Raw genomic sequence first — 26,701 nt, 5'->3', positions numbered from 1 at the left:
AACTTTGCATTTACCATATCCTTAGCTAAAATACTTACAAAGCCAGCTAATCATTGCAAGAGATGGTCTACTGGCTTCAGACTTGACATACAGCCGTTGTTTATTTGCCATTGTCCCTTGGAAACTAATGTGGTGTCGTTAACAACAGCAGCTTCTTTTTTTTCCCTTTGTTCACGTTGCTAATCTATGCTTCTTACACTAACTCCACATCTATTTGTTTGTTTTCTTTTTGGTTGCTCCTCATCATCATCAGTTACTAAGAGACGCAAGGCGCATCTGAAGAGGCTGGACCGCCGCTGGACCCTCGGGGGTATAGTCAACCGCCAGCAGAGCAGAGGTGAACATAAAGACAGCGTGCACACACACACACACGCGCGCAGTACAGCACAGCACAGCACAGCACATGAATATGGAAGACAGTAGAGGGGCTATAATTGTAAAAAGTACAGTAAATGTATACATATCCCACACGGATGGGCCTGCACATGCATACAACAATACAAATCCACAAAGCCACAAGGAATCAGATGCTGAGTCATTGTCTCTCTCCAGATAGCAGCACAAAGCAGCTTATGCATATGGACACATACACATATAGTGCATAATTATTAGCATGTATGCATATACCGCAGATGCATTCATAGATGAAAGCGCCTGCATTTTTTTGTGTTCGTTGATTCTTGGGAAGATTATGTGTGGCAAAACAATCTCAACTCAAAGGTCCACTTACTAGCTATTTCTGAGTTTACAGCTTACTAGGGATGTAACGATGCATCTTGAATCGGTTAAAAAGCGATGTAAATTACAATTACAACAGGTTCAGAAAAAAAATTAATCGCGATGCAATTTTTAAATGGCCCAAGGCGTAATCTCCTTTTGATTGAACTAACTAGTTTATTTATTTGAAGAGATTTAATTTCTGTTTATTTAGTTATTTGGATTTGGGATTTGTTTTAAAAATCTAATTATAAAATCTTTTATTTAAATTTTGTCATTTAAAATACAATTTCAGTTGCCCTTTTGATAAGAGGACACATGTTGTTTTGTACAGTTTATATCATTAAAGCAATTGTTCAGTCATTTGTCTGCAGCTCATTCTGTTAAAAAAAATCCTGAGAAAATCGTATCGCAAACTTTAAACCGTGAATCGTATCGAATTGTGAGTTAAAGCGTAACTCTTTCCAAAATGCAACCTAGGGTCTTTTTGTGAATATACCCGAGTCAAACTTTCATTTAAAAGCATATTTAGGACGGAAGCGCCACTTTTAAGATTTACCGTATTTTCGTTTTTTTGGGAGTAATAGGGGCACTTTTATGCTAGCCTCAAAATAGCTATTTTTAAAACACTAAGAAGGCTCGATACAACATGAAACTTTGCTCGAAGTATCGCCAGGGGCTTTACACATGAACTCCAGCATTGACAACATTGTTTGTGTACCCAGAGTTTACTAAAAAGAAAGGTTTTAACAACTCACCATAGCTCTTGTTGTTTCCGGCTGCCACCACCTCGGCAGTCAAAACGAGTCAATATCAAAACAAGTAGCCACAGATTTAGTATATCCCTTGTGCACCGGTGTAGTTAAGGTGTAGAGCCCCTGGTGATACTTGGAGCAAAGTTTCATGTTGTGTCGAGCCTTCTTAGTGTTTTAAAAATAGCTAGTTTGAGGCTAGCATAAAAGTGCCCCTATTACTCCCATTCAAAAGGCCATTTGACCGAAAAATACGGTACATCTTAAAAGTGGCGCTTCCGTCCTAAATATGCTTTTAAACGAACGTTTGACTCGGGTACATTCACAAAAAGACCCTAGGTTGCATTTTGGCGAGAGTTACGCTTTAAGTGTATCGTTACATCCCTACATCTTACAGGTTCATCAGAGACTAGCACTGCCTCAGGTGTCATTACATGGCCCAACGTTAGCTACTTTGTAAGCTCACTGTTTTTATCATAAAAGTGCAAGATACAACATAGATAATTGTAATATCAGAACTAGAGGATGGATACCCGAACCAAGCCGTCGGGTACCGTCTGGTCCCGACGGGTACGCGACGGGCCGGGCCGGGTTCAGACAGATATTTAAAAATGATGTTCGGGTTTGGGTCGGGCTCGGTCACATTAGCACGATAAGGCATTGAACATTTTAAATTTAAAAAAGCTTATTATGTAGGTGTGCGCCTGTGTTAACGTGCGCTTGTTGCCCCGTGCGCTGATGCGCTCATCTGTTGACATTTCTGAATGCCTTCCTACAGTTGCTTAATAAAAGCGGGCTTTCCACACAAACAAACATACATGTGTCATTCGTATGAGAAAAAAATAAGATTTTACCAGGGTCGGGCTCGGGTCGGGCTCGGACATAAATATCTTAATGCTTGTCGGACGCGGGCTGGGCTCGGACAGAAAAATACGGCCCGATCCGCACTCTAATCAGAACTAATAAAGTTAAAACAAGACACGATAACAAGTGTCTGAAATGTACTCATCCACACATATAGTACACACCTTCCCCACAAATGGCCCCACTCCCCTGCACTCTCACATAGTTTGCGGCCAACAACAACTGGCCTTGAGTATCTACCGGGAGCAGCACATTGGGTGGCCATGAGTCAGCTCTGACAGTGAAATCTCAAATCTTACTCCATCAAACTTGGAACGTTCTTCAGCTCACACAGAGCAGCAAAATAATTGGACTGCCTTAAACAGATTTGGATAATTAAGGCTATTTGGCTCTCACAACACAAACTCATCAACCTTGATGGCCACTGAGCCATGTGAACATAAATGATTGTATAACAGTGTTGCTGCTTAATTAAAGCAAACTCCCTTAGATTTAAAATGCTGTTAGGGGTTTTGCATTTTGCTTGTAAATATTTAAAAAAAGACAAACATTCATTCAAAAGACAACAGACATTCTTGCATGCTTTTCATTGTAGCATTTGGCAAGTCATCTGTAGTCTTGCCGAGTCACTTTTGCTTCAGTGCTGAAAGAGAGACATGAGTCTATGTCTGAAAAAACACGCAGTCACTTCTCTTGGGGGTGAGTGGCACTTTCTAATGCAAACTTTTCTCAGACTGTCAGTTAGGCACTTGTCTGGTTCCATGCTTAGTCAGGGCTTCAAACAGACGCTATGTAGTTATAATTTGTTTATGGAAGCTGTTCCTGGACCTGTGCAACCTCCGTAAAACACTCTTTGTTTCTCATCATCAGGGGCGGGGCTAGAAGGGTGCACAAGGTGGCACCCCCCACCCCCCAATCCATTGGGCTACAGTGCTGTCAATCTGACAATTGTGATTTCCATTGGGTCAGGGTACTGTCACTTGGTTGCCTGTTTTGCCAACTTCCCCAGCCCTTGTCACAAGACCAATTAATGTTTCCATGATGACTATCCAAAATTCTGATACCATGGAACTAGAACTGGAATTGTTTTCTTAAAAAGTGGCGGACTGAGCACATGAGAAAATGTGTATTGTATTCGGATATACAATTTGTTTAAAATGAAAACAAGTGAAACTAATAATGAATCTTATGTGTTTTATTTAGCAGAATTATATTATTTTGTTCTATCCTATCCAATATTTCTTCTGTTTCTAAGCAGATTTTCTATGCTGTATTTTAATAACATGCTCCCCTCCCCATCATAGTATAGCATGGCTGGACTGGCTTGTGTTACCACCTTCCTCCATACCAGCGGGCAATGGGGCTTTAGTGATTAATCAGAGGAGATTGAATACAGGGCAAACTCTCGCCGAATGTAGGTGCGCTCCTTCTAAAAATACACACACTGACATACAGGAAATATTCTTCTTTAGTCAGCAGCCTCAGGTAGTTGATGCAGGGTAAGTTACACACACGGCCATATACCCATGGCGTTAATCCTATTTGGTTTTGTGGGGAAGAATAGCGGTAGACAGGGGGACATTACTCATTAATTCCACCCGAAACAGCTTATTTTAGGAATTCAAACTGGCAACCTTCTTGTCACAAGTCTGAATAGAAATATTAAAGGGTCACTGTTCACAGTATATCGTCATTAATGGAATGGAATCAAAGCATATGAAGCTATGGCAGGTTAGGGGAACAGTGTTACCCAGGTCTGCAGGAATGTTACCTAACTAGATATGTCTCCCAGAACAGTGAGGCTTGGCCCGAATGAGCCGGTGGAAAGTGTGAAAGTGGGACAGCAGCCCAATCTGCCGACTGGTTTTAATCACACAGACCTCATCCTCGGTAGAGAGTGGATGAGTCACCCGGCTGTTTGTCGCCACCAGAGAATGAAACACTTTCAACACTTTTGGTTCATGTTCTTGAACTCCAGCACTTATTTTTACTTTTTACTTTTGTAGGTAAGCGGTACTATTTCAGGTCACATATTTAATGTCTCTTATGCCTATATATCTATTTGTTTTGTACAGTGCGATGGCTCTTTGATTGTTTAAGCAATATTTGTATAGACTTGAACATACGTATTACTTTCTTCAAAATACAAATGTTTAAAGTCAATGCCATGCAAGGCTGGATTTCCAACTGAGCAAAGCAGGAAACTGATCCCAGATGTCTAGGGGTCCTGAAGGCTCCAGGCTTAACAGACATTGCAACCAAAAACAGCAAAGTAGTCTTGAAGATCCCTGTGCCTAAATCTAGTTTCGAGACATGCATGACGATATTGTATATTAATATGTTTCTGGACCCCATTAATGGTGGCTAAATAGGGGGCAAGCAGCTGATCTTGGCCCTGGGGCTCCCTAGCTGGTGAATGTGTTAATGCCATACCTCTCAAGTCTCACGCATTGGGCGTGAGACACACGCATTTCAAACCGTTCACACGCTCACACCTTGTATTTCTCACGCAGAGAAATTACCAGTATAACGCCCACCAAGTTGCGCCGCTATTTTTTAAACAGTGGAACAGGCAGAGGAATCAAGTGAGTTCCCCATAGAGTTCAGAACGCCCTGCCACGCACCAGCTGAGTGAGTGCGGATTTCAAGTTGCGGCTTTCGTCGCTGTTTCTGACTTTGCCTAAGGTTGAGTGACAAGTGTAGGGGAGAGAGAGCGGATGACAGTTCACTTGAGTTCAGTAGAGCACACGGCTCTGTAGAGTCCTGTAATTATGACTTTATATACCTCATGTACATAGCGGAAACCCTGTTGTGCGTCTGCTCTATTTCTGATACTCTGGTGGCAGAAATCAACATAGAGGAAACACTGGGTAGCTTTTGCGCCTATTATTATTATTATTATTATTATTATTATAGCTACATGTTGAATCGGCTGCAGGGCTACTCTGACAGTTTTATATTTTTATAAAGATACCCATTTTATAATAGGCCTACCCATAATACTTTTATAACAATACCCATAATAATTTGGAATATTTTTATAGTTTTTTCTTTCCTTTTATTTTTACTGCACAACCTCCCGGCCCCCATTGTGAAAACCTTTGGCCTAGGCTATTTCATTATATTTTATCCAGACAATGCATAGTATTAATTATTGCACACACACACACACACACACACAAAGAAATACTGAATTAAATAAACATTTTTTTATTTGTACGAATTTATGTGTCATTTATCAGATCAGACTCCGTCCCCAACCAAACCCCTGCTGCCAAAATCTCACTCTGAACTCTGTTCAAAACTTGAGAGCCCTGGTTCATGCTGCCATGGAGAGATGTCTTTTCTGTCATCATGTCTTGCATACCAAAGTTACATACTCCTATTGAAAATCAGTGCAAACATGCAGACTACTTAGGCATTTGCAGGGCACAGCTAACTTGCAATGTTAGAAATGCTAATTATTGTCATGGTGGCCAAATCCGGAAACCTTTTGGCCAAGGTTTGATGCAGTTACCAGTTTCAGCAAATGTGTTTAGCTAAAGGGACGTGATCTGAATATAAAATACATCATTGGGTATTTTACCGTTGACTTTTGGCCCTCAAACGGCCAAAAATACGACAATTGGTTGGATTGTCGAAGTACTAGAGGGTATTGCTGCTACATAGCCAGTAGCTCTTTTTCCACCATCAAAAATAGTCTCACAATGAAAACAGCAGCTGCTGCTGACTGGAGTCATGTCATTTCCAACTTTTTCATTCACCACCACACTTCACTTTCTGACTGTGTTACTGTCTGTTGACATGCTGTCCAATTACTGGACGCTGTCTGTCTGGGTTCAACAGTGCTTCAGTTATCCCTAAATCAAATACAGCTGTGTGCAGGTACAGTAGTGGTTTGTGTTGGTGTTTAATTGCTTGGCACATCCAATGGCTTGGGTTTGCTATTGGGAATAATGTGAGTGCCAGAAAGTTAAGACAACCAAAGGCAAGATTCCATGCATTTCACTATGAAAGTTTGAGAAGCTGATATTTGACCCATGCCAAATTTCAGCCTCTCATTCTTACCCTCCCCACTCTCTTCTCATCCCTGTTCCCCCCCTTTTTGCTATGTGAATGGAGACACTACTGTCCCTGCCTGATAATGCATTGCTGAGCTAGCGATAAGAAATGTGTGAGTGAGGTTTTACAGCTCTGCACAGACACTTGAGATACAGTTTGATTTAGGAGCACTGGCAAAGGACAAAAACAAAGAGCAATCACGAAGGATTTATGTTCTCGCAGGATGTAATTTGCTAATGGAAGAGAACAGCCGTATACTCTGCAGCCTGTTTGCTGACACAGACTTCTTTCCCTTTTTCGTTACACTTCATAAAGAAGAGGGGGTGTGAGCCGGAGATCTTGACAATAAAACAAGTGCACGCTCGGAACCAATATTAAATTACAGCACATCTCTTTTTGACTCCCCTGTGCTCGCACACAAAGCCAGGTCAGGGTGTCTTGACCTCTCTGGGGATGTTAATTGGCTACTGACAGCCAAGTGACCTCACTGTGCACTCGGGAGGGGTGGCGTCTCGCACTCCAAAGTTTAACACAAACCTGCCGTCCTCCGCCCTGCCTTGACTGCTATCATTTACAGGAGGTCCCTAATCTGATTTATAGAATCCCACTGACCTCTCAACTCACTGTTCTGTCCCTGCAGTGTGATGCCGGCGCCAACACACACACACACACACACACATACACACACACACACACACACACATACACACACACACACACACACACACACACACACACACACACACACAAAGATGGACACTGAGGCACGTGTACAGCTCATGAAGACACACGCAGATGTGATTTATAGAATCGTTCATCTTTTATTTCGGTCTTCAGGGAACTAAAAGCAACTACATGATAAACTACACAACACACACAGTGCCAAAGAGTTTGTTAGTAGGAACTTGTTTCGGTGGAACATTTGCACCCCACAAAAGAAAATGCCACATACAATATTAAATGAAGTTAACTGTTCACACATTACAGTAACATAAGCTATTTAAATACCAGGATACATGATGGTTAAACGTCATATTGCTCTTACAAATGTATCGCCGTGTGTACTTTGTCCACAGCAATTCCCACTAATCTGTCCCAAACATCCCAGTTAGAGAGTAAATGCTGTAAACTTATTCTTTATAAATCTTTACAATCATTCCCCAAAAGAACCAAGCAGGCCTGCCTTGTTGCACGATCCAATTGCATTTCTTCAAAACTTGCCATTTTCAGCGTGTAGCCTGCTAGCTCAAAGTGTGTTGTTTTCCGTAGCGAAGCGATTTTGAGAACAACAACACACAGAGAGCGGAAGGAGAGGGGCAAAGCCTGACATCGGATGTGAAACTGTATCCTAGAAATGTACTTCCGTTGATCCAGGCTAGTAGTACATCGATATAAACACGTAACAAACACACACATTTAGGTAGACGTTCCAGATTTCTCTGTAAGCCAACCCATTTGTTATTCCCTGTCTCGCAAGCACTCGCCCCAACCCCTACACACACACACACACACACACACACACACACACACACACACACACACACACATACACACCTTCACACATCATGCTTTGCAAGCTGAGGTTCAGGGCCAGACATTCCACTCTTCCACATTATTGACCTCAGCTGCTCTGTAATGACAGGCAGGACAGGAACTTGAATCCCCGCCGTCTGGGCCTACCCCACCTATTGAACGCATGCATTCAGATGAATAAGTACACATACCTCTGAGATATCATCCCTGCCCTTCACATTTCCTTGACCAATTTTATTACTGTACCTCCAGCCAACTAAGGTCACATTCTCTCCTGTCTAATGTTTAGACCCTACAGCCATTTCTTCCTCCTTTTCTTCATATTTTCTGCCACTTCAGTCATCAAATTGCATACACAGATGATTTGTATTCCTCTCCATACCATACCAATTCATCAGCCAAGGTGCTGTCCACTGATCATCCCTTCCACTGCTGGGAAGCCAATCTTTTGTCTCCTCCTCTGCTCCCATCTTTTGCCTCGGTGTCTATAAATCCCCTAACCTTCTACTGCTCCCCACTAAGCCAATTGTAGAATTTCCTTCCCCACAGGGTCTTGGAAGAACTAGCAGAGCGTGAGAGAGGAGTGGCGGTCAGATATAGATCTGAGAAGAGAGATCCTGGTCCAAATATCTTCTCAAGGGAGGCTGCTGCTACAAGAGGAATCTCCCTCTGGAGACAACATTGGATCAGGGTCCAGATAGTGAATGAGGCCTGGTGTGGATAGGAAACGAGCAGCAAAGAGGAGCGGTTCCGCCAGTAGAGGGAGCCGGTTGTCATTATTGTGTAGGACAGGGGTCTTCAACGTTTTATAAGCCTTAACTGAGAGAGATGGATCAGGGATCGCCTACTACATATATAGTATAACATTAAGTTGCATATTAAACTGGGCCTACAATAATGTGTGGGTGGCCTAAAGCCTATTATTATTATTTTTAGTGCGTAAAATATTAAGCTATTAAAAATAACAACTGTTGGCATGATTTTATGAATCATGTTTTAATGTTAAACATGCATGTGGCACAGTGAATCTTTAGGATTAACTGTATCTGTGGATGGCTGCCTTTGTGACTACCTTACCTATAGGCCACTTAGGATATCATCAATGTTTTTGTTTTTTTCACAGATAGGTTGATTTATATTTGCTAATTGGATTCTTTCAAAAAAGAAATAAAAAAATTAACAATAATTTGGAGGCCCCCCCTGCAGTAACTCTAAGGACTGTTGAAGATATCTGGTGTAGGACTAGGGGGAGAGGGTTGTGTTTGTGTTGCTATGGAAACAGTCGGAGCATTTTAAGTAGGTCACACTCTGCTTTTTCTTCCCCCATGAGGACCTCTGGAAAGATAAACGTGGTCTAACCCCTTCAATGGGAGCCTGTTTCATGATAACAGTTGACTCACTCTGCTACTCTTTCTCTTTGCTTTACCCCTGCTGACCTGCAGAGGAGAAATACATGACCATACAGCCGCACACCAGTCAGGGGAAGGATGAAGTCAGCTTTGAGAAAGGCGTCACCGTGGAGGTGATCCAGAAGAACTTGGAGGGCTGGTGGTACATCAGGTGAGTAAATGCTGAGGAGTAAAAGGTGCTCAGCTCATAAAAACAAAGCATATATATTCACACATATACATACATATATACACATATATATATATATATATATATATATATATATATATATATATATATATATATATATATAATTGCAATTATAATCATCATTGCGAAAGGGTTCTCCAATGTTTTCTCAGTTAGCCTTTCAAAATGATATCAGATTAGTAAACAGAATGTGCCTTTGGAACATTGGATGAATGGTTGCTGATAATGGGCAATGTAGATATTGCATTAATAGATCAGCCACGTCTTTCTACAACAGTTGAGAACCCTTTTGCAATTATGTAAGCACATAATGTAATCTGAAAAATGCTGCCCTGATTAAAAAAACTGTAATGGAGTGGAATGGAAGTGACCCCAAACTTTTGACCGTTAGTGTGTGTGTGTGTGTGTGTGTGTGTGTGTGTGTGTATATATATATATATATATATATATATATATACACACACATACATACATACATACATACATACATACATGTATATGTGTATGTATGTATATAGATACATTTTTTTATATAATTTAATGAAGGGCAAAAAATGTATCATTGCTTTACCAAGCACTAACTAACCAATAACTAACTATGAAAAACATCAGTCGCAACTTTACAATAGCTATCCAGATAATGTTCATAGATGGTTTACAAAGTATTTATTAACTACTTAACAAGGTATCATAGTCATCTGTTGCAACTTTATAATAACCATCCAGACACTTTATAGACGGTTTACAAACCAACTAGTAACCCTTAACAGTGTTAGGAATATCTGGTCCATCTATCTATGTAATGTTTATAGATGTTTACAAACATGTTTTAATCATTACCCGATACCTAATATAGTATATGAGGGATATAATGTGTGTAACAATAAACTGTTAATTTACAGCACTACTAATAATTAGTAAACATTATTAATTATAATTTCATTGTTTGTTAACAGTAAAATTACTGTTTGCTAACAGTTAAATGACAATTAACTAAAGATGAATAAACTAGCAATTTACCGTCTATTATTGATCATGATATAATGATATTATAAAGTGTTACCGAAAATTCACAGGTAGATTCTTAGATGTGTGTGAATTAATTCTATTTGCACTTTTGGAGGCGATCTCCAAAAAAAAAGCACTGCGAAAAGACAGGAAACGGCGTCGGACAAGATGTGTCCAGATATGGCCAATAGCTGCGAACTGTATCTGAAACATGGATACAGTTACATTAAATGAAAGAAATGGAATCAGTCCAAAGCTTCTTCTTTTTTTGTCAATCCAACGTCAGTCCTCAGAGAACATTGTTGGTCGTCAGTGCTGTGATCAAGGCAGCGCTTTACTGCAGCTCTTATTGGTTGCTTTAAAGTTGTATATAAATACATGTTGATTATTTGCGTAATGATATTGAGATTTCCATATGGCGCTCTCCACAGGTGAACTGGGTGTGCTGCATGGGATTTTTTTGAATGTGCATGTCTGTCTGTCTGCCTGCCTGTTTGTGCAAATGTGTGCATCATTTACCAAGCCAGTGTGTATTTCCTGCCAGTTTGTTTGTTTCCTTGTATCCCCGGGGGCTAAAGAGAGTGGAGCTCCACTGCACAGCTGATTACTATCACATGCTGTCTTGTGGCATGTGACAAACACATGCACACATAAGAGCATATGCGTATAGTATATACCCACAAACATACTCACTGTTAAAGGTGCTTATGTGTGATTGGGTGATATTTGTAGTAAATGGCTAATATGTTTACAAAGCGCTTGTTCAAACAGCTGGTTGGGCAATTTTCCTTATCCGAATCGAGGCTCTAAGGATAGAGGTTGTCATATGCTGAACGGATTGTAAAAGCCCCTTGAGGAAATGTGTGATTTGTTATCTATGGCTATATAAATAAAATTGGCATGTCTTGATTTGACACGCCTCGGCCCTCATTGCAATTGCACAACGAGTAGTTTCAGAGGCCATTGTCCAACAAGAAATAATAATCCAGATGTAAGTCGGAGTCATGCTGCTCCCAGTGGGCCGTTTATATACAGGGAAGTCCAAGAGTGGCCTTTTTCTGTTCTAGGGACCTCATTAAACCTACAGGGTTAACTAACAAATCAAAGCACAGCTCAAATACATTTTTCCCAAAGATGGTTTCTGTCATTTTAGGTAGTTCTGATCATGCTGATGTTTGTTCAAATGTTTATTTGAGCACTAAAGCATGATTCATAATCCTAGTGCTCATGCTAATAATCAAAAGAGATGATAAATCATGGTGATTCCCTACCTGTGAGCTGGTCCTAAATGTTAAATCTGGATCCATTAATGGCCTATATATATTTCTCTGGTCCGTAAATGTTCACCGATCAAAAGAATCAAAGGCGTTTTTCATGAATATTATTCCAAGTTCTGAATATCGTTGTGTTAACTGTCTGCTAAGTTCAGTATAAAAGCATTTAGCACAATTTGTTTACTTGGAGAGGTTCAGGGGACCACATACTGAAACTCCCTAGCTCCCATAGGATTAGGCCTAGAGGTCTTAAACTTTATACAGGTGTTGTTAACAAGATGTAGAAAGTATGTGTGGTGTTTTACATAGTGTGGCATTAAGCATGTCTTAGTTATTGTTGTTAAAATATGACTTATTATAGACTAGGGGTAAATAACTGTTTTGAACCATGTTTGAACTGATGTAGTGTAGGTGGTGTTTTAATCACATGCTAAACAAGCCCATTTTCGGTCACTAGAATAATTTAGCTTTCAAACGCAGTCTCATATATGCATTTTGGCCTTGCAGTCTTTCTGTTTCCATTTGATGGCTAATAGACGAAAATAGAAGAAAAAAGGTGCATAGTATCAGGTTATGGGGACTCCTAGTGGTCGTGCATTTGGAGTCATGCAACAGGGAAGCAGAAATGATCACATCTCTTCTGAGCAGAAAATGGCTCACCTTCAGGCAAATGACTAATGGAAACATTATTTATTGTTTCACAAAGCATTCTAAAATGACTCATTTAGCTTAACAATGAATGTTGAAATGTGGGGAAGCAGTGTCTCTTTGCATATTGAGTGTGTTTACTTGCCTTCGGCTACCTCCATGTCACTAGAATTAAAATAGTGTCTGTTTTTCAATACACAGTATCTTATTTGGTGTATTTTATTGATTACTGAAATGCCAGAAAATGTAGAAATTAAGTTGTTTATTCATTCTAGGTATGATTTATGGTCCAACTTATACTTTGTGCCCTATCTTAAAGGGGTACTCTGGTGATTTAGTATTGCACTTCCAACTGGGGGGCTCACAAAAGGCAGATTAATAAAAGAGTGGTAAACATCACGCAACAGAGGCTAAAATATCCAGATATTTTTGTCCCTTGTATAAGTAAATATCCCAAAACTCTGGATCCTACATTTCCCATAATGCCTGGTAAATGTCCACATCTTTCAAACTCCATGCCCCCATAAAGTGACGTTTATGCGTACAATTGGTGCAGTGCCTCCTTAAATGATAGAAAACAGGGGAAAATTCAAGAACATACACTATAAAGATATCCTGTCTTTATGCATTTTACCCACAGATACTTAGGGAAAGAGGGCTGGGCCCCTGCCTCCTACTTGAAAAAGGTGAAAGAGGACTTCTCCCCCCGCAAGAAGACCCTGACAGGCCCCGTGGAGATCATCGGCAACATCATGGAGATCAGCAACCTGTTACAAAAGAAGTCGGTCAGTGAGAAGGACATCCAGACAGACAGAGAGGGTAGCACCACGCCCGAGCGCCACATCTCCAAGAGCGAGATCAGCCTGCCCATGCCCTATAACTCTGAAATCAACGCTGAGACGGGCAGGAGGCTGAGTGCCGGCCGTGACACCAACAGCCCATGTCTGGGAATAGCAGCGAGTGCTGCCCTAAATGAAAATAAAGGGAGGGGTGAGCCAGGGTCCCCAGCTGTTGCCAGAGTGGCACCTCATAGAGTGGAAATTGGTAAGCATTTATGGTGTGTTAGGAGACAATCGAGCAGTAAATGCATTGCAGCAAAGAGGAGGATTTGTAGTGTTTGTATCAGACATTAAGACATGTTATTTTCCTTTTGTGTAGGCTTTGATGCTATAGGTAAGCTACATGGCTGATGGTGTATCTAATGGTGATGGTGGTGTAATCTAATTGCATATACTCTGTCACACTAATCTATGAGGCTATTTAACATGGGATTGTGGGCTTGGTGTGTGGATTTCCATTTTACTCACGTACTAAGAATCTATGTCCAATTTTTGTTTACCAGCTCATGTTCCTTATGGCATTATATTTGTGCCTTATTCCTGAGCATGTGTTTTTCAAGTACATAAATTATATTTTATAGAGAAATTATCACTCAAAGAACATTTTAATTTGAGACTGCCAGCACTTAAGGCTGGTGCAATGGTATAAGTATTTCTTTCTTTGCGCACACAGGAATGAGGCACAAATATGACTCCACAGTTGTTTGATGTAGGTTAGGTGTATTACAAATATGTTTTAATGGGATGTTTCTTTGTTTGTCAGGGTCTCCAAATCTGAGACAAAAACCTCCCCCACGAAGAGAAAGCAACTTGGTAAGACAACTTCACAAGCTACTGCTTCCTAACAAGACCCAAGAGGGCTTTCTTTAATATGATTGTTATTCAACAGAAACATATACAGTAGGCATCACCGATCTACCTTTGATCACAGTAAAGAATGTTGTAGCACATTTACAAACACAGGTTCTAGCTGAAAAATATTTTTACAAAAGCAGTATAAATACAGTAAATAAGAATATAAACATAAAAACGAAAGATTATTAATTAGCTCCCAGGTTGCTGTGAGAGTTGGCATAGCACCGTTAAAGCACAGTAACACCAAAAGCATCATTTCAGCATGTCTTTGATTATCTGAATCTACCACTGCCCACACATAAATACTATACATACTATTATATGTTTATATTATCATCATATGCAGCCTCCATATTATGCCTTTGGTCATACTCATTCTTAAGACATAGTCAGACATAATATAATGCTGGTTAGATATGATGTCAGCTGCTCACATCTCTCCTCTTTGCTGCACAGGGATTCCAGTTACCCAAGCCACCAGAGCCCCCTGCTGTGGAAGCAGAGTATTACACTATAGCAGATTTCCAGTCCTCAATCTCCGATGGCATCAGTTTCCGTGGAGGACAAAAAGCTGATGTAAGAGGCCAGATCTGCATTATTGTCACTGAGATTAGACAGTCAGGGCTCACTGAATATGTACAGTGGGGAGAACAAGTATTTGATACACTGCCGATTTTGCAGGTTTTCCCACTTACAAAGCATGTAGAAGTCTGTAATTTTTATCATAGGTACTCTTTAACTGTGAGTGACGGAATCTAAAACAAAAATCCAGAAAATCACATTGTATGATTTTTAAGCAATTAATTAGCATTTTATTGCATGACATAAGTATTTGATACATCAGAAAAGCAGAACTTAATATTTGGTAAAGAAACCTTTGTTTGCAATTACAGAGATCATACGTTTCCTATAGTTCTAGACCAGGTTTGCACACACTGCAGCAGGGATTTTGGCCCACACCTCCATACAGACTTTCTCTAGATCCTTCAGCTTTCGGGGCTGTCGCTGGGCAATACGGACTTTCAGCTCCCTCCAAAGATTTTCTATTGGGTTCAGGTCTGGAGACTGGCTATGCCACTCAGGACCTTGAGATGCTTCTTACGGAGCCACTCCTTAGTTAACCTGGCTGTGTGTTTCGGGTCGTTGTCATGCTGGAAGACCCAGCCACGACCCATCTTCAATGCTCTTACTGAGGGAAGGAGGTTGTTGGCCAAGATCTCGCGATACATGGCCCCATCCATCCTCCCCTCAATACGGTGCAGTCGTCCTGTCCCCTTTGCGGAAAAGCATCCCCAAAGAATGATGTTTCCACCTCCATGCTTCACGGTTGGGATGGTGTTCTTGGGGTTGTACTCATCCTTCTTCTTCCTCCAAACACGGCGAGTGGAGTTTAGACCAAAAAGCTCTATTTTTGTCTCATCAGACCACATGACCTTCTCCCATTCCTCCTCTGGATCATCCAGATGGTCATTGGCAAACTTCAGACGGGCCTGGACATGCGCTGGCTTGATCAGGGGGACCTTGCGTGCACTGCAGGATTTTAATCCATGACGCCGTAGTGTGTTACTAATGGTTTTCTTTGAGACTGTGGTCCCAGCTCTCTTCAGGTCATTGACCAGGTCCTGCCATGTAGTTCTGGGCTGATCCCTCACCTTCCTCATTATCATTGATGCCCCACGAGGTGAGATCTTGAATGGAGCCCCAGACCGAGGGAGATTGACCGTCATCTTGAACTTCTTCCATTTTCTAATAATTGCGCCAACAGTTGTTGCCTTCTCACCAAGCTGCTTGCCTATTGTCCTGTAGCCCATCCCAGCCTTGTGCAGGTCTACAATTTTATCCCTGATGTCCTTACACAGCTCTCTGGTCTTGGCCATTGTTGAGAGGTTGGAGTCTGTTTGATTGAGTGTGTGGACAGGTGTCTTTTATACAGGTAACAAGTTCAAACAGGTGCAGTTAATACAGGTAATGAGTGGAGAACAGGAGGGCTTCTTAAAGAAAAACAGGTCTGTGAGAGCCGGAATTCTCACTGGTTGGTAGGTGATCAAATACTTATGTCATGCAATAAAATGCAAATTAATTATTAAAAAATCATACAATGTGATTTTCTGGATTTTTGTTTTAGATTCCGTCTCTCACAGACCTCTACATGCTTTGTAAGTAGGAAAACCTGCAAAATTGTCAGTGTATCAAATACTTGTTCTCCCCACTCTATGTCAACGGTGTGCTCCTCAGATAGACAGGAAAGCTACGGCAATAGAGATGTGGCATTGAGATTTGCATTTGAACGAGATGATGTAGAGAGAATTCGCTCTGCAGCGACTCAGGTAGAGAGATGAAGATAACAGATTCCTTCAAGGTTTTTTTCTGTTATGTATAGCTAGCAAAATTAACTTTTGTCATTAATATCTTTGCAGTGGTGGAATGTAACTAAGTGCATTTACTCAAGAATAGTACTTAAGTACATATTTGAGGTACTTGTAGTTTACTTGAGTCATTTCTTTTCATGCCACGTTCTACTTCTACTCCGCTACAGAGAAATATTGTAATTTTTACTCTACTACATTAATCTGACATCTCAAGTGATTTATGTCACAAATTACATTTTTTGCAGACAAAACACATGTAGTTTATAAAAAACAATTTTATTATAAATAAAACTACCCAACAATATAATTTATATAGGCCTACAAATAAAGCTTGAATTGATTAGCTGATAAAACACGTAGTTGATTGAAAGAACTGTTTTGATTATTTTGCAGTTTCTGAAATGTAATCATATTTCTGCATTGAGTACTTTTACTTTTAATACAAGTACATTTTCCTGATGATACCTTCATACTTTTACATAAGTAACATTTTCAATGCAGGGCTTTTACCTGTAACAGTATTTTTAAAGTGTGTTATTAGTAGTTTTACTTAAGTAAAGGATCTGAATATTTCTCTCACCACTGTATCTTTGCAAAACTACTGCAATATCAGATGTAATTACAGCAGTCTTGGAGCACCTGATCATCTAACTCTAAACCATAACCCTTCCATTCCGTTGTTTAGCAAGTTTAACAAATCCTAAAGAAAGAAAAATACTTCTTTATTTAGCTTTTATCTTTCATGTCTTGTTGTGTAGGTAATAGAAAAGAACCCTGGGGGCTGGTGGTATGTGCAGATTGGAGAGATGGAGGGCTGGGCCCCCTGCTCCTACATCGACAAGCGTAAGAAGCCCAACCTCAGCCGTCGGACCAGCACCCTGACCCGGCCCAAAGTCCCACCGCCAGCTCCACCTGTCAAAAAACAAGAGTCTGAGGAGGCTCCCCCTCCTGCTAACTCTACAGTTTCAGAGCCGGCTAGCAGGCCTGTGTACGAGGAACCTGAATATGATGTTCCTGCAATTGGATGCGAAGGTGAATCAGACACAGATTCCCTAAAGGATGAGCGCGCCCTGGATGTGAAGATCAGCAATGTGGTCAGCGACAAGTACCGCCGCTCCCCTCCTTCCTGCAAGGCCTCTCCTCCTGTCTGCAAGGCGTCCCCTGTGTTCACTCATCGAAGAGCATCTTTCAGGTCTGTAGAGGAGGTTGCAAAAGAGGAGTGTATTTATGAGAATGACGGCTTCAGGCCAAGCAGTAGTGTTGAAAGAACTTCAGTCAAAGGTTCCAGTGAGCCAAATTCCCCAAGGAGCTACCGTTCCTCCACAGTCCCACGCAAGCCCTCAGGATCTTCACCTGTAGCTGGTAGACCCATGAAGACCATGACGCCAGAGATGAACCGGAGAAGCCAGACCCTGGGCAGACACATAGATATCAGCCTCAGGTCGCAGGACAACAGCCCCCACTCTTCATCAGATGAATTGAGCAGAGGCCCCAAGAAAGGTCCTTTCTTAAGCCGGGATGTGGAGCAGAGAATAGGTCAGAGCCCCTCGACCAGGCCCAAGCCTTCTGTCAGACCTAAACCACTCCTGACCAAATCAGAACCCCAGAGTCCTGAGAGGATGGACATCAGCTCTTTGAGACGGCAGCTGAGGCCTACAAATCAGTTCCGGCCTCATGGCCTCAAACCTACTCGTGGGGACGACTCTGAAACAGCCTCCGTCATCTCATCAGAGGACTCGATGTGTTCACGCAGTACCTCAGATCTCTCTTCGGTTTACTCCAAAGGGAGCCGTGGTGACTCAGACGTGGAAGGCCCCAATCTCTACCGCTCCCTGGATGCCTATAAGAAGGTCCAGGACTCTGAGATCAGCTTTCCAGCCAGGGTGGAGGTTGAGGTTCTGGAGAAGCAGGAGAGCGGTTGGTGGTACATCCGATGGGGATCCGAGGAGGGCTGGGCTCCCTCGTACTACCTGGAACCTGTCAGACAAGTTGGCGATGCAGGTGGGTTGGACCTAGATGGACACGGGAGTGGAGGGAGTAAGTCCAACAGCCTGGAGAAAAACGAGCAGCATGTTTTGGCCCTCAATAACATCAATATCCAAGGTCTGAGCCAACAGCATCAAGGCTTGAGAAGGAACACTCCGCCAATTCCTTCCAAGCCTCCGGGTGGCTTCTCGAAGCCGTCAGGGATGGTTAATGGAGGTGTTCGGATGAGGAACGGGGTTCGCCAGGTGGCAGTGAGGCCTCAGTCTGTATTTGTGACCACAACACAGCCAGCCAAGGATTCTCACTACATGACAGGGTCTCTGAGACGAAATGAGTCTCTCGGCAGAAGTGATCACTATGGCTCTGGTTCTGCCACCCTTGGTGTCCGCCGAAATGCCTCCTTCAGCACCGTGCGGCCACATGTGGTTGTTGAAAGTCAGACGAGGCCTGCCGAGCGCTCCGGCCTGGGGTCCTCAGGGAGCGCATTCAGCACAAGCAATGTCCAGGACGCCCTTAGCAGAGTTAACCAACGCAACGGCATCCCTGTGTCCACAGTTCGACCCAAGCCCATAGAGAAGAGCCAACTGATCCACAATAACCTTGGCAGGGATGTGTACGTGTCCATCGCTGACTATCGTGGTGATGAGGAAACAATGGGTTTTACTGAGGGCACCTGTCTGGAGGTGTTGGAAAGAAACCCCAATGGTTGGTGGTACTGCCAGGTGCAGGACAGCCTGCTTCCCCGCAAGGGCTGGGTTCCCTCCAACTACCTAGAGCGGAAAAAATAAAACCAACCCCACATTCTTCCCCTACCCTTCCTCCCACCTCCCCCTTTTGATGTCTCCAAGGACGTCGGTGGCATCACTCTTTAGGAATGTTACCTGCAATCTCCCGTAAGCAATATGTCCTTGAAAAATGTACATTCATGACTGTGTGTAAAAAGAAAGATGTTAAATCTGATGAGGAAGGACACTTTTAGTGCTGGTTTACTAAAACGTATACGAAGAGGAGTGTAAAGATTTTAAATATTTGAGAGACATAAATGTGGGATTGGTCATTCTTGGGTGAAGACATTTGAAGAGGACAGTGTCTTTGAGATAACATGGTATGAATGGGAGTGATAACCTCTTAAAGAGGTTTGCGTCATGTAATACAGACGTTGAGCAGGGTAATGGTTATGCTTATTCCTGCCCATCACTGAGTCTGATGGTCGATAAGTGCCTTTTGTATTTGATCACCTGAATGGAGGTCCTAAATGGTGGATGGCAAAACATGAAATCAACCAAATCTTTTAAGAGTGCCATAGGCCTATGAACACCACCAAGAATAATTCCATACCCAGTTAAGAGCTCCACTATAGTGCAAACAAAGTGCAAAGTTTCGATCTAGAGTTCTTTAATTGGTCCAACGCAGATTAAAGAAAGAAAAACAGAGATTTAAGTGACTCAGTCACCAGAGAATTGATTTGTTTCAAGCCAAACTAAAAGAACTTTTTAATCTCGTTTTCAGTTGGTTTTTTTTGTTTGTTTTTTTCGTTTCATTGTTCATGTTATAATGCCTTGTGTTGGTGCAAGTCTTCCTTAGAGAATTATTTCTGCTTTCTTGTGACATCTGTTTATCCACCGACAGCCTCGAATTGGAAAAGTTAAAGCTCCTGCCTCATGTCATGTACCAGCTAACACTGGTAAAATATGCATGATTCAGGTGCTCAGGTTTCAGAAATTGGCTTAGTTTTGTCGTAGATCATCAAGCCCCAGAAAAATATGTTAATATTCATGCTTTTAATCCCAGATGTAACTATCTGGGATAAAAAATGTATTAAAAGAAAACCTGTGAAACTTGAAAATAACAGTTGCATGTTTTAGTTTTCTGGAAAATCAATGGAACAACTTGTAACTTGTAACAAAACCACCTCATATCTTGGTAGTTAACAACCTAATAGGAAAAAATAAGAAAACAATTAGTTTACAAAGGTTTAGGTTTACTGTAGTGGGTAGTTCCAGGAATATTTGATTTGTATATATTTTGTTTTGTATACATATAATAATACCACTGTTGTTGAGATGTATTGAATACGTACTGGAAATGCGGTGAAATAATTGAATCCCAGGGACATATTTGCATAGCATTTATCCCAAAATGTGATCAAACCAAAGAGAAATGTCATTTCATTGGCTATTTTTTGTGATTTTACTATTTATTTATGGTACAAGTAATACAGTTTATTCAACAACATGCCTAAAACGAGAAAAAAACAATACCTGGAAGCACACATTTTCTCAAAATATAAATCTATGAAACTAGAAGTAAACAAGTAAGTTGTAATAGATATTGCGGTGCAGTATGGGTTTTGACATTAAATAGAAGACAGTGTATCAATTTGTTTCAAAGTTTAGGGATTTTTTTCACATCTTCCAAATTATAGTTAGGTTTTATATAATATATTATAAGATCATAAAAACAAGACTTACCAATCACCTAAAAATACCAAGTCAGAAATAATTCTCCCCAAATGCAGAAATAAAATATGAGAATTTCTGAGCTAAAATCCAACTTTCAAAATTCAAATGGCTGATGTTCAAGACTGCTGAAATACATTTTCTAATGAGCGGTGTGAGCTCTCTGTATGAGGCTGAACACTAACTCTTTATTATGTTTCTGCTGGACAGTATCACAGTATTAAAGTACAGTACCTGCTAGATCGCAGTTATCTATTTTAGCGAAAACCATATTTGTTTTTGTTTGTCAATCTGTTACTCTGTGATCACACAGTGGCAATAACGAGGAACGAAGTGGTTCTGTTTTGTGAATTAGTGCCCTTTAAACCTGTTTTTACGGTGCATTAATGTAAAGATGCAGTAAATACTCAGCATATTATTTATTGAATACGTTTTGGTAATGATTTAATTTCTCTCTTTTTTTTCCCCTTCACCTCAAATGAGAGGTGGAACTCTGTAATGAGTTCTCTATATGACAATGGCCATGCCAAAGTTGGACTAGAATTGGAGAAATAGAGATCTCTTGTGGGAGGTCAAAGGTACTACAACTGGATTGTTATCCCATCCACAAGGCTTACCAGCCATCCTACCTCAGTGCAATAAGAAATGCACTGCTGGTCAGTGAGTCTCACTAAAAAAAACTGTACAGCATTTTTCTTTTTTTTCTTTGAAAGCTCAGTGCAGCTAAAATATTTTTGTAGCACGTGTCTTGTATTGGACCATAATTTATTTTTTTTTTTAAATTTAAAAGTTTCCTTTTTTCCCCTCTATGCTGTGTGCTGCAACTTTAGCAAATCATGGGCACTTCCTTCATCTTTATTGTGCTTTACATAATGCCTGATTTTGTGTGTATTTATTATAAATAGTTGTATTTCTTATTACGGTTTGACAATCACCTTATTCCCCCACTCAAAATATTAATGTAAAGCATTGTACAGATTATCCTTGTCACACAAATTGGACTTCACTCGCCTTAGTATGCAAAATGCTCACCCAGCAGTCAAGAAAAAAAAAAATCAAAAATTACATAATTTAGTCAAATATGTGAGGAATTTCCATTCATTATGGTATATGAAAATTAAAAAGCTAACCATATAAGTACCTAAAAATAATAAGATTAAGAATTAGGATTTTGATACTTGCTGTCCGGCAACAAGGCCCCTTCCCATCGAGACGAAGGCATTATGTAAATGTGTTCAATCACTTTGTACATTTCGCTCCAGCACATATTATAATTGCATATTGCTTGTGTTTTTGATTTGGGCTGAATTTACTTGGATGAAATAGCAAGGGAATCGTTATGTATCAAGCATACATTTAGCTGTGTAGCATCTATCTTTATTCATGCTTTTACCTTCTTTCTTTTTTTTTCTTATTTCCACTTTTTGTCAAATTCTGAAATGTACCCACGAGGAAATGTGCAATAGATAAGAAACACATCATGCTTCAACAAGAGGAAAAATATCACAGGTCTAGGAAAAAAAACGTGAACCATGCCATTACATCTGTTGGGAGTAGATATTCCCAGTCAAACTGCCAGTCATGAGCTTTTGCCATCATTTCAAGTGTATCATTTTAAGTCAATCTTGAAGAGCAGATGTGACATGCTCTAAAAGCATTGGAGAACTCATTGGACCAAAGCAGTCGTATGTGACATCTCATTATCTCCTGACGTGATGGACTTTTATACCAACGAGCATGAGAATCTCTGCTCCTCCTGCAGTGGACAGGAATCTGTGAATGGCATGGCAGAAACCCACTGACCCATTCTGTATTGACATTACAGCCATCTGTCTGGGGTCTTCACAGATGGAGAGTCATGGGCCCATCATCAGGGGCCTCAGTGGCCCTGCTCTGAGCTGTCACGTTCGTGCCTGAATGGGATTTTGATAGTTTCTTGTTTCTGTGTTGTTGTTGTTATCCTCTTTTTTTCTGTTTTGTTTTTCTGGAATGTGTCCTCTCTGCACCTACGCCGAGGCCTCTTTCGATATTTACCCCCTCCATTGTCAAACCAAGTCAGACTTCTCACAAATCACCACGGCAAAAGGTGACATTTGGAACCGTCGACGGGAGAGTCTTGGCGGTAAACAGCACAGCGGGGAGATGAACACCGCTTCTGGCCATTTCAGTTCAATCCATCAACTTCCAGGACGTACGCCAAAAATAGAAAAAATTATAAAATTATTAAAAATTATAAATTCTTTTTGCTTAACCTTAGGCAGGCCTTATCCATGTGCTACAGGTAAATATGTCATTGTGCTAAAGACTTTCTGAGTGTACAGGCCAATACATAGAGTTCCCTCTATAGCTGAGGGGGCTTATGTCCATAAATCCTTTTGTTGGGATAGTTTTTAGTTAAACTCCACCTTAGTGGTTATAATACCCTGATTTGTCTTCTTGCCGAGAGTTAGATGAGAAGATTCCTGCCACGCTCATGTCGTTAAAGTCACCCTCCACTCAAACATACCAGCATGATTCTGTGACATCACAAGTAGAGGCCAATCGTGGTCCAGTGTGCAACCATAGGCTGTAAAGATAATGGATGTAGCAGCCGTGACATCAGGCATTGGTTTGTGGACTGCTGTTTTGAAGCCTTGAGTTTGGCAATTTGGCCGTCGCCATCTTGTTTTTTTTTAAAACAAAAGGTGAGGGTTTTTTTGGACGACAGTGCGACACTGGTTGTTTACTGAGGTAATAAATCTAGGAGGAAGAAGGGTCATTTTCTCACAGACTTCTATTAAAACGGTCTTCTTTTTGGAGCCAGTGGAGTCACTCCCTGCTGGAAATTAGATAGAATGCAGGTTTAAGGCACTTCAGCATTGGTTTTTCATTTTATAGGCCCGGAAGCTCTGTCCATTATTTTACAGTTTATGGGTCCGTCTCACTTCCCTTAAACTGCATCCTCGGCTCCTCCACTTTCCTCCCTTCCTTGCATCTTACTCCCTCCCACAGAGGAAGCATGGGAGAGAAACGAGGAATGGGAGGAGAGAGGAAACGAAGAAATCTGTTTTTAGTGGGATGAGACATCCTTTCCTCTGTAGCGTCACGTGAATTTGTCAGCTGTATGGGTGGAGTTAGCAACGGCTTTCAGCTGCACGGCTTCTGGGAAGGCTTCTCTCGTGTATCCTCGCTCATAGCTCCTGGGAGATCCATCCTCCGTCCTAGCTCCTCAATCCTCGAGGCAGGAATAAGAGCTTTGAGACGGCCTTCACGATGGAGGGCCAGAACAACTTCCGGTTCAGCCGAGGACTGAGGAGCTACCAGATAAGGGACGTGAGAAGCACCTTATGTGTGCAACTTATGCAAGTGTGATGTGGAAATTTGAAGCCTTCAGTGAACTGCACTGAGAATTAAATGAGAATCCAGTGAAGTAGGAGACAGCTCAGCAGTTAAACCTTTGATGTGAGGAAATATTTGCATATGCATAGATTCTGGAAATTAATAAGGCAGAAAAAGTAGATATAATTGTAAGGATTTTGAACAAGGTCATTTAACTGTTTTGTTGGGAAAAAAAACATATCAGACACATTATAATTCAAAGCAGAGCATTTTTATGTCTTAAACGATGTCTGTAGGGAATCTTTAAATAAGAAGCAAAAGACATGAGACAGTTAGCTTATCTTAGGTTAGAAAAAGTGCAGTACTTACTACTTAACACTTGTTAAAGCAACAACGTAGTAGTTTTACACTTGGTTGAAAAGAAAGAAAAGAAGATGCTAGGAAATCACTGCACCTGGCCAAGAAATATTCCAGCTCATACACCCCCATAACACCACAATTAGTCTTTTTTACTCTTTGTATCAAACAAATATGAGATGTACTCTAGAGGTGCTTGTGGATGGATTTAGTTTTCTTTGGACAGTACCAGGTTAGCTGTTAACACCTGTTTCCAGTCTTTTTGCTAAGCTATGTTGCTAACTATCTCCTGGCTTTAGCTTTATATTTAGCGTAAAGTCACGAGAGTGGCATCAATCTTCCCATCGAACTCTCTGCAAGAAAGCAAATACATGTACTTACCAAAAATGTCTAACTGTTCCTTTAAATGACAGGCTTCATAGCAGTTCAGCCTATTTCATCAACAGCGCTCTTATAACTGTCAGAATGGAAATGGATTTTGGCGGTGGTAATATTTCTTTGTATTCCTCGTGTGCGCACATGCCAACACACACTCAGCGATGACACGCCAGAGGAAATATATGGGTTTCTCCACATACCGTATTCCCACAGGTCAGCCGGCCGAGACTGCTCCGCCACGCCGGCACTGCGTTTCACTCCCCGCTCTCTTTTTATTTGAACAAATGAAAGGCACCTCTCAGACGTGAAGCACCTTAATCTCTGTAATCCCAAACACTAGCTGCTGCCATAGCGTAGGCTATTCCTTGTGGCTACACTTCCTTTCTGCTTCCCGCTTCCCTTTTTTTTTTTTTTCTTTCTTTCTCTTACCACATGTTTCCATCTCTCCTTCCTCGACACAGCTGAGAAGTTTATTCCCGGTGAAATGACTGAGATATCCAGAAAGGTTTGGAAGGGGTGTGTGTGTGTGTGTGTGTGTGTGTGTGTGTGTGTGTGTGTGTGTGTGTGTGTGTGTGTGCGTGCGTGTGCGTGCGTGCGCGCATGCATGTTTTTGCACGATGAGATGGATTGTTTGCAGGTGCACTCAGGAGAAGGAGGATTCGGAGGTCAAGGATGAGGATTCGTGAGAGCAGGATGCAGGGGAAACACAAGATGGATCAGATAGTGGATTCTAGGAGACAGGGTGAGAGGAGCGAGAGCTTTGATAGGAGCGAGATGAAAGACTAGTGGGAACAGTTTCTACTCTTTACTAAACTAATTCCTTCCAACAAGGAGCCCATTTTATCCGACTCTTCAATAAACCCCACACCTAATGATCTGTCCACTGCCGGACCGGAGCTGTGATCTCATTACTCCAAACAATGTTTTAATTGCAGCATTTCATGTTTTCCAAGCTGCTTTGCAAGAAACTGCAAGACAGTGGGAGACAAATGATGATCCAGTTCACACTCCAGGAGCTTCTCTCACTCTCAGTCTCCGTCTATAGAATAACTTTAAAAAAACGGATTCCTTACTTCTGATTGTAGCTTCTTTTACTGTCAGTGTCTTCAGATCTTATGTAGCCCTGAGGGTGTGAGAGTCAGGCTCGGTGCTGAAAAAGTTTTTTTGGAAGAAGACAAAAAGAATAGTGGTTTCCCTAAGTGCCACAGGATTCGAAGCGTTTGTTCCCATCTAATGAATAAAGCGTTAATTCATAATGGAACAAAATGGCTTCAAAAGTCAACAGCACCTAGCTCTGGAATTGGGTGATTTCTGAGTTTATAAAGGCAGTTGTTTGATAGAAAGAGGGGTAGGTTTGATAAGAAAGTTGTTGTAAGTGTGCGAGAGCAGGTTTGAGGTATTTAGGGAGATGATTTTGTAGGTTTTTTAATGGTGGAGAGAAGAAGCGAAGCCGCAGAGCTTGGGCTAGAACAATCCCGAGCCTGTGAAGCAGGGAATGCTGTTTGTTCATGTCACCCTGATAACTTCCTCACACAATCGCAGTTGTTTGACGCGCCAGCGGGCATCAGCGGGAGCCGTCTCCCAGCTGCAATTAAAAACAGGCTGTGTCGAGGAACGAGGCGCCCAGCTGTGTCTTTGTGGCACTTTTCTTTGTCTCTGTTCGAGTCCCTGTTTCTAATCAGC

General features: G+C 41.4%; 1 protein-coding gene across 2 annotated transcripts in view; it reads left to right on the top strand.

Moving 5' to 3' along the window:
• The window catches only part of sh3pxd2aa (SH3 and PX domains 2Aa), a 153,660-nt gene extending 127,443 nt beyond the window's left edge, over window positions 1–26,217 (top strand). Inside the window, exons 9-15 of one of the 2 annotated variants that reach the window (XM_078264823.1) lie at window positions 254–337; window positions 9,371–9,488; window positions 13,098–13,501; window positions 13,616–13,630; window positions 14,060–14,109; window positions 14,608–14,727; window positions 17,279–26,217. In XM_078264823.1, the coding sequence (XP_078120949.1) occupies window positions 254–337; window positions 9,371–9,488; window positions 13,098–13,501; window positions 13,616–13,630; window positions 14,060–14,109; window positions 14,608–14,727; window positions 17,279–19,294 (2,807 nt within the window). In that variant the 3' untranslated portion in view covers window positions 19,295–26,217. The remainder of the gene's footprint in view (window positions 1–253; window positions 338–9,370; window positions 9,489–13,097; window positions 13,502–13,615; window positions 13,631–14,059; window positions 14,110–14,607; window positions 14,728–17,278) is intronic. The other variant, XM_078264831.1, reaches the window with a different exon arrangement.
• The last annotated feature ends 484 nt before the right edge of the window (window positions 26,218–26,701 follow it).

This window comes from Sander vitreus, chromosome 2, assembly GCF_031162955.1.
Source record: "Sander vitreus isolate 19-12246 chromosome 2, sanVit1, whole genome shotgun sequence".
In the NCBI taxonomy this organism is placed as follows: domain Eukaryota; kingdom Metazoa; phylum Chordata; class Actinopteri; order Perciformes; family Percidae; genus Sander; species Sander vitreus.
This window is presented reverse-complemented; position numbering and strand designations above follow the sequence as displayed.